The sequence below is a fragment of the Mastigoproctus giganteus genome, chromosome 6, assembly GCF_048544385.1.
Source record: "Mastigoproctus giganteus isolate SK-2022 chromosome 6, ASM4854438v1, whole genome shotgun sequence".
In the NCBI taxonomy this organism is placed as follows: Eukaryota; Metazoa; Arthropoda; class Arachnida; order Uropygi; family Thelyphonidae; genus Mastigoproctus; species Mastigoproctus giganteus.
Window position 1 is genome coordinate 125,534,567 of NC_143580.1, and position 12,676 is coordinate 125,547,242.

At 37.4% G+C, this 12,676-nt stretch overlaps 1 protein-coding gene across 7 annotated transcripts in view; it reads left to right on the top strand.

Annotated features, from left to right (window-relative positions):
• Vps16B (Vacuolar protein sorting 16B) overlaps positions 1-12,676 on the top strand; it is a 456,530-nt gene that overhangs the window by 255,893 nt on the left and 187,961 nt on the right. For all 7 annotated transcript variants that reach the window (XM_090375324.1, XM_090375325.1, XM_090375323.1 and 4 more), the window contains one exon: positions 2,366-2,439. In XM_090375324.1, the coding sequence (XP_090231450.1) occupies positions 2,366-2,439 (74 nt within the window). The remainder of the gene's footprint in view (positions 1-2,365; positions 2,440-12,676) is intronic.

The following is a 12,676-nucleotide window of genomic DNA, read 5'->3' on the forward strand; positions in this document are numbered from 1 at the left end:
GCATTTAGAACCAAATTTCATCAAGTTAATAATGATGAATTAACACTTAATTTGGGTTGCACAAATTTTGAATCAACCTTTAAAATTATGTGAGTGTAATCGACATGGCACATCACCAACAAAAATTAAGTGCTAATTATTTTGTGTACAGCAAACTCAGCTAATGAGCAGTCCAGTAGGGTTTGTGCAGAATGATCTTCACTTTTTTAAACACTTATTATTTTATGCCTGTATTTTCTTTATAGCACTAAGTACACAGTGGCTTCGTGATCATTACATATACCCTCCTGCTTTTATAGCTGTACTGTTTGAAATATCTTCTGAAAAATAAAACACTTTTAAAACATACTCTTCAATGCAAATTATAAAGTTTGTCAACGATTTTGAATTGGCTATTGCTTATTTGTGTTTGTAACTTGTTTTTGCAATCTAATAGCTTTAAATAAAATAAATATATAAGTAATAACTTCACAGCATCCTAACGTTCTAAATATGCTGTGCATCCTTGTTTGAGTGACCGGAGCCCATTTTTGCTGTTTTTGTACTTCCATACCCAGCATGCTATTTAAAGGAATTTATTATTTGTGTATGGAACATAGACTTTATTACCATGGTGAAGGGGAGGAGAGCACAATATAAATTAAAATGTGAAGATTTTTGACAATTTTTTTACGAGTAACTGATTTATGTGCATGTTTTGGAAAATTTGTCTTCTCTATTAAAAGCTGAATCATGGATCACCTTTTATAGAAACATAGGGAATAGTCAAGGGAGCATAGAGTAATGAGCTTTAGTCAGTGATATCTGAGATTTTGCACACTTTCTTTTTTTTTTTTGGTACCATTCTATTTTTGCCTTTCTTACTTGCAGCAGGTGTTTTGTTTTGCTGTTTTGTTGTAATGTATTAATATATTTTTCCCCCAATTATCTGTTGTGTGTGTGTGTGTGTGTGTGTGTGTGTGTGTGTGTGTGTGTGTGTGTGTGTGTGTGTGTGTGTGTGTGTGGTATGCACGTGCATCCATGCTCACTCTGGAAGAGATTATACGACGCTTAAATTGTCTTGATCTTCCAGGTAGGTGCTGTCGCCTGTTATCTATGTTTCTAAGTAATTTTAGACACAGTTTATAATAGATGGTAGCATGAAATAGATTTTAAAATTGGAGAAAGAGATTGTGTTTGTTAGCCATTGTCGGATTTTGGCTTGCAAAGTAGAATTAATGAAATTAAATCAAGTGATTCAAAAATATGTGGACAATAGTACTTGTATAACATCAAAAAAGAAGTAACAACAATATTTTCAAAATTTTTAAAATTTTTTTTATGAATTTTTGGGATTTTTTAAAATAATTTCACTCTAATATTGGGCAACCAAGTCAAAATATGAACAAAAATTAACAAGTAAAAGTAAATACTTTTAATTGTTAATTTATATACAAAGGGTTTTTTTTTTTTTTTTATGTCAAAAATTTCATGAAACTCGCACCACAGAGCTGGTTGTTAGCAGTAAAATTATTGCTTAGAGTCCTAGTCTGTCCAGGCTTAAAAATTTGCACATCACCAGTTGAGAGACCCTAGCCTAAACAGTGGTGAACTTCTTTCAGATTATCCAGGATTATTTGGGAATAAGCTGCTGGAAGGATGAAACAGTCTACACTAATGGCTTAATTGATATTTAACTTCTCAGGTGAATGCACTCCATTTTATTGTGTGTGTGTGTGTGTGTGTGTGTGTGTGTGTGTGTGTGTGTGTGTGTGTGTGTGTGTGTGTGTGTGTGTGTGTGTGTGTGTGTGTAAATGTTTGCACACGTGAAAAAGGTTTGTTCAATAGTTTTTTTTTTCTTGATGAAGTTGCATTCATTTTCATTCTGGCCATGTTTTGGAAATGAAAATATTATATATATATATGTGTGTGTGTGTGTGTGTGTATATATATGTTACCGGCAAAGTGTAGAATCCAGGCATTGTATAGAATGCCTAGTCAATGTATAGAATGCTTGGCAAAGTATGAAGTAAACTTTTATTTATGGTCCTGTACCATTATTAAGTGAATCACACCTGTCATAAATACTAATAAATATAACATAACATGTTATTATATTATATTTATTAGTATTTATGACAGATGTATATTCATTTGAACAGCGAGATATGACGAGCAGTATTTCCCCGCAGTATGGCTTTGTATAAAAGTCTAAACTGTGATTCACTTAATAATGGTATAGGACCATAAATAAAAGTTTATAATATAGAGCACCCATAATATGAGATACAATGCCTGGATTCTACACTTTGCTGGTAAAATATATATATATTTCTTTTTTCTTTTTTTAAAAACACCATTAAATCTTGATCAATTTTTTTAATAGATACTGAGATATAAAGCTGCTCTTCATGTAGGGAATGTTGAAAGCAGGATTAGGAATCTTGAAAACTGCTATATGTAAGAAATATTTAGTTTAACAATAATTTTTACTGCAGTTATAAATTTAATTATAGCAAGTATAACAAGATTGAGTTATAATTGACTGATCTTTTGCAAGTTACTAGGACAGAATACAGAATGGTATAAAGTAATTTCATCTATAAATTTTTAAATAGGGGGGGGGGGGGGAAGCTGCATGTATACCCTGTATGCAAGAAAACTGTTTTATTTTATGTGAAAACATCTTTAACTAAAATCAAAACCATTAAAATTTTTAAAATCGAACAGCTAGAACCGAATTTATGAACAATGTAACGTTTTATGCTCACACCCACTACTCACTCTACTGAATCAACGTGACTGAGTTAGCATCATTTAGGAAGTGACGTCATTTCCATCTCACATTTTCATTACCAATCAGTTTTACTTCAGTCCAAAATATTTAGTATGAACTATGATGCTCACGTCCACTACTTACTCTACTGAATTAGTGATTTAGTGACTGAGTTAGCATCATTTAGGAAGTGACTTTGTGTCATTTCCCTCTCGCATTTTCATTAACAGTAAATTTTACTTCAGTCCGAAAATGATTAAGAAGTACGAAGCAGGACAAAGTTTGTCATCTATTGCAAGGAAATTGTCTCACTGCTTCAATAGTGAATGCTATTTCAAAGAACAGTGCGTGTATAAAAGAACATAAAAGTAAACAACAACTCGGCGTTCTTGTGGGCCTATATGAGAGCTTGAAGGACAGGGTGGATGCCCTCGAAGAAACTAAATTGAGGGGCCCATCAAGCTCTCAGCTGCCCACATCAACGCCAGAGCTTGCACTTGGGCATCGCGTGACACAGAGACAACCCCCAAGGCAGAATGCGCTGGTCCCGAAGGAACTAGTAGTTGTTGGTGACTCTATTGTCAGGGAAACGGGGAACATGCTTTGTAAAAAAGATAGGTGGTACAGGACCAGGGTATGTCTGCCAGGGGCAAAGGTTGATGACGTTGTAGAGCGAATATCATCTTTTAAGGGCACAAAAGGTGATATAGTTGTACACGTTGGCACTAACGATATTAAGAGTAGGAGACCGGCAGAATTACTTAACAAGTACAGGTCACTGTTGAACAAAAGCCGAGAATTAGGGTTGAATTTGAAAGTGTCTGCAATTCTGCCCAGACACGATAGGAGGGAGTATATGATGAGAGCCTTGTCGATCAATTCGGCCCTGGAAAGATTGTGCAAGGCTCAAGGGGTAGAATTTTTTTCAGCCTGGACTGTACTTGTTAACAGGAAAGATTGCTTCTACAGGGATGGGATACACTTAAATAGAAAGGGTGCAAGAATATTTGCTGATGCTATCGAGGCAGTGTTAGGTGGGTCGGAAAACTGCTAGCTTGGGGGGAGACAAAGACCAATAGATTGACAGTAGCCACTGGCAGAGGTGAAAGAGATTCTTGCACTGCTTCTATTAGAATGAGCAGAAGCCTGAAAAACAAGATGCATGGTATTTCAGAGACTGCTGGGAGCCATTGCGGTACAAGTAAACACATGGGTTGTGTTAGGGTAGCTAAGAATGGAAACAGGTGCAGGTATACTTGCGTGTACACCAATGCTAGGAGTTTAGTAAATAAATTTGATGAATTTGAGGTATTGCTCAAAACATCCAAGGCAGATATTGTTGGGATATCAGAGACGTGGTGTCACACAGATATAAGGGATGCAGAAATGCAATTTGGAGAGTACAACGTCTACAGAAAGGATAGACAGGATAGGAAGGGGGGAGGGATTATGCTATTAGTTAAGAAACACATAAAAACCAAGGAAGTGAAGCCAGTCGACATCGCTGGACAGTGCAGTGTTGAGTCAGTTTGGTGTGACATAAGCATTGGGAGATCAAAATTGAGAGTAGGAGTGTGCTATAGGCCTAATGACTCTGATGAGTATAATAAGGAACTGTACAGGGAAATAGAGTGGGCCAGTAAATCAGAGAGTCTTATAATGGGAGATTTTAATTTCCCAGATATTGACTGGAATTTGGGGGTTGGTTACTCACACACTAGCAGGGCTTTTGTGGATTTATTGGATGATTGTTTTCTACATCAGCATGTTCGGGAGGCAACTAGAGGGAGTAATACTCTTGATTTGATTATCAGCAGTGATTCTTCATGCATTAAGAATCTGCAGATAAATGAACCACTAGGTGGCAGTGATCACAGTGTGCTGAAGTGGGATTTACTGAAGAGGTAACTACCATTAGGGGTAAAGGGAAGGGTTATTGCTTCCGTAAAGGCGACTACGATGGACTGAGACAGTATTTAAATTCTATACAGTGGGACCAACTGATGATGTTACCAACAGCAAATTCAAAATGGGAAGCATTCAAAGAACTTATCTTGGAAGCTACTAGGCTTTACATACCAACTAAGAAATATTGTTCAAGGTTTAGGCCAAAATGGATGTCAGATGAACTAATGAGGCATATGGCAGAGAAGAAAAATGCATGGGATACTTACAAATTAACACATGACACAGAAGCCTATGATAGATACAAGTTGATATGCAACCAAGTTACAAAGGAGGTTAGGCGGGCGAAGGCAGATTACGAGAAATCCTTGGCAAGGGATGCAAAGAAAAACAGCAAAGAGTTCTTTACTTATGTAAACTCTAGAAGGAAGGGGATGAATCAGATTGGTCCACTTGATATTGATGGGTCAAGTGTTGATGATCCTGCTCAGGTAGCTAACAAACTAAATGAATATTTTGCATCGACATTCACACATGAGGAGTTATTCAGCAAGGGGAATGCCAGAGGTGTATTCAACTCTAGCAGTAAGCTACAGAATCTTGAAATAACTGGGAGTAAAGTGGAGGAGAAACTGTTGAAGATAAACACAAGAAAGGCACCCGGGGTGGATGGGATCTATCCAGTTATATTAAAGGAGGCAGCAAAGGAAGTAAGCAAACCCTTAGCCATAATTATGAGAGCTTCCTTGGACTCAGGGGAGGTACCCATAGACTGGAAATGTGCAAATGTGACCCCAATTCACAAAGGAGGATCCAAGGCTGACACAAGTAATTATAGACCTGTGAGCTTAACTTCTGTTCCAGGAAAATTAATGGAGGCACTGGTTAAAGAAGCACTGCAGGATCATTTAGACAAGACTTCAGTTATAGCTCAGACACAGCATGATTTTGTTAAGGGGAAGTCTTGCCTGACCAACTTGATTGGATACTATGATGCAGTCACAAAAGAACTGGATGCAGGGAATAACTTTGATATTATATACTTGGATCTTAGAAAGGCTTTTGATACTGTTGCACATGGAAGACTGCTACACAAATTGGAGCAGTGTGACATTGGAGGCAAATTGCTGCTATGGATAAAGGGGTGGTTGAGGGGGAGAAGACAGAGAGTGGTAATCAATGGACACTGCTCATCGTGGACTAATGTTATTAGTGGAGTCCCTCAGGGCTCAGTGTTGGGTCCATTATTGTTTTCTGTATTTATAAATGATATTGATGATGGTATATCAAGCTTAATGTCCAAGTTTGCAGATGATACAAAGGTTGGCAGGGTTGTCAAGGACACTACTGACACTATGCTGCTGCAACAGGATCTGGAAAGGTTGAGCAGATGGGCTGAGAGGTGGCAAATGAAGTTTAACATTGACAAATGTAAAGTACTACACATGGGAAACAGCAACCCCAGAGCAATGTATCAACTCTGTTGTACCACACTGACAGTGGTAGAGAATGAAAGGGACTTGGGGGTGGTTGTGCAGGCAGATATGAAGTTCTCTGAGCAGTGCAGACGGGCTGCAAGAGTAGCTCATGGAGTATTGTCAATGATATACAGGAATTTTTCCAGCAGGGATAAGGAGGTGATTATTCCATTGTATAAGGCGATGGTCAGGCCACACCTAGAGTACTGTATACAGGTCTGGAGGCCTCATTTCAAGAAGGATGTAGAGCTGCTGGAACGAGTACAGAGAAGGGCAACAAGATTAGTGAATGGAACAAAGGGGTGCTCTTACGAAGAAAGGCTTAAGTTTTGCAAATTACAGTGTCTGGAGACTAGGCACCAGCGAGGTGATCTGATAGTGGTGTATAAAGCCTTGAATGGTTTAAGCATGCTCAGTTCTGATGGGATTCTTCCTCTAGCTCAGAAAAATCACCTGAGAGGGCATAAATTCAAATTGAGGAAAGACAGTTGTAGGATAGACGTGCGGAAATTTGCCTTTGGCCAGCGGGTGGTTGGTTGGTGGAACAGACTGCCATCCCTTGTGGTGGAGGTTGATAGCCTAAATAAGTTTAAGGCTCAGCTGGACAGATATTTTGAACGAACAGAGGGGTGAAGTGGAAGTGGGTTTTTTTTTTTTTTTTTTTGGCTGATGCTGCATAAGCTTGCTTTCTTGCATCAAATGCCTCTACTAATGCTAAACATGTTAGCAGATCAATGCATTTAAGATTTACGATCACCAATAATCACAAAACAGTGTTCAGGTGCTATATAGAAGATGGAAAAGCTATTAATAATATGAATGGAAAATCAGATTCAGAAGTGAGTTCCCCTGAGTCTAATGGCCATTCAAGCAAAAGCAAGAAGTATTTATGAATATATTAAGGATAAGTACAGTGAACCCCAAGCCAAGTTTGTGGCAAGCAACAGGTGGTTTAATAGGTTCAATATTTATGCTGGTTTCCACAACTTTAAAGTATGCAGTGAAGTAGCCAGGGCTGATTCTGCAGAAAAATTTTGTGATGTGTTCGAAAAATCCCCTTCTAAATTTCCACAGTCCTCAACCTCTGCAGCAGCGTAATTATCAGCCGGAATGCTGATTCTGGTAACGATGCTCGAAAGGTAAAACTTGCTGATGTTATGCCTGTCACCTCCCTTTTTTAATAATTTTCTAATTTTGAAATTTTTGTAATTTTACACTTTGGATATCAGTCAATTCTGGCAAACAGAAAAGATAGCCAAGGAGGTGGAGTGTTACTCTGCCAAAAGCAGAACTTCCCTGTTGTCAAATCTTCGGCATAACCTGGTAGCAACTTTGAGGCCTTTCTTGGCTACTACCTAGTCGGTGGACTCCAGTTGCTAGCAGGACCTTTGTGGATTTGTTGTATGATTGGTTTCTGCAGCGGCACATTATAGAGGTGGCCAGGGAGAGTAATACTCTTGATCTGGTTATCTGCAGTGATTATTCGTATGTTAAGAATTTGTTTTATTAGATGATGAAATGCACAAGGCATAATTTCTTATGGGTTTAAGTTATTAACTATATATAAAATTATTCCTTGTGCATTTCATCGTCTAATACATTATTATTTATACACCATTTGGCATCTCTCATATTGTGGAAATAACTTTGCAACTGTGATGGCATGTTGCATTACCAGGGTACTTGCCCACTCACTGATGAAGAAGCCAAAAAGCTTTGAAACGAAACGATCATCTGAGTGGTGGTATCCCCTGAAAATAAATAACACTAGCCTTCTCTACTAGAGAAGAGAAGTGTTATTTATTTGAAGTAGTGCAATACCAGCTATCTTGTTGTAAAGGCACCCATAATGAGATACAATTAAAATGATGGCATATCTACACTGATATTATATAGTTATTAAGAATTTGTAGATAAAGGAACCACTGTGTGGCAGTGATCACAGTGTACTGATGTGGGATTTACAAAAAGATATTACTTCCATCAGGGGTAAAGGGAAGGGTTTTTGCTTCCGTAAAGGTGAATACAGTGATGATGTTATAAGCAGCAAATTCTAAATGGGTAGCATTCAAGGAAGTAATTGTGGAAGCTACTAGGCTTTTCATACTGATTATGAAATACTGTTCAAGGTTTAGGCCTAAATGGTTATCTAATGAACTAATGAGACTTGTGGCAGAGAAGAAAAATGCATGGGAAGCATATAAATTATCAGGCGACACATAAGCCTGTGATAGATATAAGCTAGTCTGTAATCAAGTCACAAAGGAAGTTAGGCAAGCAAAGGCAGATTACAAGAAATCTTTGGCAAAGGATGCTAAGAAAATCAGCATGAACTTCTTTACTTATATAAACCCTAGAAGGAAGGGGATAAATCAGATTGGTCCTCTTGATATTGATGGTTCGACTGTTGATGATCCTGCTCATATAGCTGAATGAGTATTTTGCATTTACACACGAAGAGTTGTTAAGGAAGGAAAATGCCAGACGTTTATCAGACTTTAACAGGGTTCTTGATGATTTTGTAATAACTGAGAACAAAGTGGAGGAGAAATTGTTGAAGTTAAATAAGAAAGGCACATGGGATGGATGGGATCTATCCAGTTATACAAAGGAGGTGGCAAAGGAAGTAAGCAAACCCTTAGCCATAATTATGAGACCATCCTTATACTTGGGAAGTCCCCACTGACTGGAGATGTGCAAATCTAACCCCAATTCACAAAGGGGGTATCTAAGGATGACATGAGTAATTACAGATCAGTTAGTTTAACTTCTGTTCCAGGTAAATTAATGGAATCACAGGCTAAAGATGCATTGCAGGATCATCTAGACAAGACTGTAGTAGTAATTCAGACACAGCATGGGTTTGTTAAGGGAAAGTCTTGTCTGACAAATTTGATTGGATACTATGATGTAGTCACAAAGGAACTGGATGCAAAAAATAATTTTGATATCATGTACTTGGATTTCAGGAAAGCTTTTGACACTGTTGTGCATGGAAGACTACTGTACAAATTGGAGCAGTGTGGTATTAAGGTTAAGTTGCTAGAATGGATAAAAGGGTGGTTGAGTGAGAGAAGACAGAGTGGTAATTAATGGACGCTGCTCTTTGTGGACTAATGTTATTAGTGGTGTCCCTCAAGGTTCAGTGTTGGGCCCACTGTTGTTTTGTATAATGTGATATTGATGAAAGTATATGAGTCTTGATTTCTAAGTTTGCAGATGATACGAAGGTTGGCAGGGTTGTTCATGACAATATGGTATTGCAACTGGATATGGAAAAGCTTGGCAGTTTGACTGAGAAGTGACAACTGAAGTTTAACATTGTCAAATGCAAAGTACTGTATATGGGTAGAAGTAACCCCAGAGAAACATACCAACTGTGTGGTCCTACATTGATTTTGATCTGTGGTCCAGAAAATTGACCTACAGAGGAGAGAAGTGCAAATCCATATTCACATACCATCAGCATTCCTGCAACTTTCATTAGAACTAATACTAACTCCCAGTGGAAGATGTCTGGCTGTCTGATTCTGTTCTAGCATGTTATACCTAAAGCAGTGGTGTCGAACCTTTTTCCGTATAGGGACTGTATTCAAAGTTAGATTTGTTTCGCGGGCCGCAGAGAGTGATTCAAGGAAAAATTGTCATATTTTCCATATCTTGTTACTTGTAAAAGGAAGTTTCTATTTTCATGTTACTGTTTTTTATTTTCAAGCTATATATTTAAAAAATGCAAATTCCCAGCGCTTTTATGTGCAACAAATCTATATCAGTGATTTATTTTTTAGATTTTATTAAAATTATAAAATTATTACTTACTTTTTTTCCTTTTTTTTTAATACTTTACTTTTGTTTATGTTTGAAATACTTCATTTTTGTTTTAAAAAAAACTTTACTTTTGCCTTTAAATGCTCATTTTAGAAAATTTACAATCTGAAAAGGATCACTGCTTTTCAATATTAAGGTGAATAAATAAATATAATGATAAACCTAAAATTGAAAAATTTGAAAATTTTATTAAGTACAATACACAATAACATTTACTGGACAAAATTAAACATTGAGGCTGGATATGTTTAAATAATTGGGATGATTGAGGCTGGATATTTTTAAATAATTGTTCAAAATTTGGTTGCAAATTTGTGACACCAATCTCAATACATAATGAAGATTGTCCTGATGGTATTTCTCAATGGAGATCCAGGTCCTGATGGTATTCTCAATAGAGCTCCAGGTCCTGATGGTATTTCTCAATGGACTCCAGGTCCTGATGGTATTTTTCCACTTGTTTTCAAAAGCTGTACTCCTGAACTTACTGCTGTTCTATGCCACCTTTATTTTCCTTCTGCTTGGAAATTTGCTCATATTCAGCCAATTCCTAAAAAGGATAACAAATCCCTCCCATCCAATTACTTCTACTCTTTTTAAAGTAATAGAGAAATCACTTAACTGTCAACTCTTAAACTATCTAGAAACCTTCCGTCTGATCAACGATCACCAGTATGGATTCCGTCAGTGTCAATCCACAGGTGATATTCTGGCCTGTGTTAACAATTTATGGACATCTTCAATGGAAAATTTCGGTGAAACACAAGCAATTGCTCTTGACATCTCAAGGGCTTTCGATCGTGTGTGGCATAAAGATCTTCTAAACAAGCTTCCATCTTATGGTTTGCCAACTGTTCTTTGTAATTGGTTATCCAGTTTTCTTTCTGACCACTCACGGAGGGTGATGGTAGATGGTGCTTTGTCTTCTAACTTCACTACTAATGCTAGTGTCCCCCAAGGTTCAGTTCTTTCCCCCCCATTCTTTTCCGTCTGTATATTAATGACCTTCTTTCATTGATCGGAAACCCTATCCATAGTTTTGCTGATGATAGCACATTGCATTCCACTTTCCAGTTTGAGAAACTTGCCCTGCTCAATCAGCTTCAACTTCTCGAATATCCGCAATTAATTCCTTAAATGCTGACTTCCAGGTAATTTTCCAGTGGAACAAAGACAACTTAGTTGATTTCAGTGCTTCCAAAACTCAGTCCAATCTTGTATCTCGCAAAAGGATTCTTCTGCTCCTATGCTTATCTTTGGTAACACTCCGATTTCTAGGCAAGACGATATATCTCTTTTGGGGATTACCCTGGCTTCTAATCTCTCTTGGCACAAGCACATTACAACTATTGCTTCCTCTGCATCTGAAAAACTTGGTTTTCTCTTTCGCTCTGGTGTTACTTTTCTTCCAAACAGCTGTTCACTCTGTACAAATCGCAAATCCGCCCTACCATGAAATATTGTTCCCACATCTGGGGCGGTGCTCCCAAAACCTCTCTCAGGCTTCTAGATTCCATTCAGAAGTGTGGAAGTTAGGTTAATTAATGACTCATCTCTAACAGAGTCTTTCCACTCTCTGTCTCATAGACAGTTTCTGCTGCATGCCTTTTCTACAGATACTTCCATGGGTACTGTTCTTCTGAATTTGCTTCTATAATTTCTGCTCTGTCAAATCAGTCCGAACACTTGCTGCCACCAACCAACATCCATTTACTGTCCAACTTTAAACTCAGAGAACCAACTTTTCATCTTCCTCTTTTATTCATTCAACTGCCTTTTTCTGGAACAACCTTCCTTCATACGTGTTTCCTGAAAATTACAGTGTATTGTACAGAAGTTCAAGTCTAATGTCAGCAAATATCTTTTTTCGTCTTCTCAACCTCCAACCCATCCACAGTACTAAGTGCTATAGGTTCTAATACCTCTCGTGTTTGGGGTTTCCATTAAAAAAAAAAAAAAAAATGCTCATCTGTTATTCTGTTTTTTTTTAAATATTTATTTGATTTTATGAGTGAAAAAAAAATTTGCTTGCAAACATATGTTCGGATTTCATGGCATTTTCTTTTATCATCAGAAAATCTTCAGATGGGAAAGCCGTGTAGAAGTCATGTAGTTTATTTTTCAGTCTGTATACTTATTTTTGAATCATATTTTGGCTTGAAGATCAATAATTTCAAGTTGCAGTCTGGATTGTAGTTTTCAGCCATAGAAGTGAATGGGTTCTCAAACAAAATCTTGTTTTTTTTGGGATTTGATATCAGAAAATCAACTTTCAAACTTGACAAAAAGTTATTGTAATAACGAAAGGCAACGATTATTTGGAAATGTGTTTCTCCTTTAGCTCAGCACAACATTCAAAGTGAACTTAAATTGTCTTGCTCAACTGGAATTTAAATAATAACAACTTATTCTGAAATGATTTGATGTCACCAAATAAATCAGACCAATTTTCCTTTCCCTTATACAGTCCATTCCGGTTATTTGGGACACATCGGGGCTAGTGCATTTTGGCCCGATTAAGCGGCTGCCCCAATTATCCGAAGTTTCACGTAAATAGTTAAAATAGTTAAAAATACAATGTAACACCCCCCCCTTTTTTTACAATTGGTTCACTGTACAATCAAATCACGTTACCACGAACTCAACATAGTAAAGTACCATTCACTATACGATGTGCAGTAAGCGCCGGTCATTGTGATCACGTTTGTGA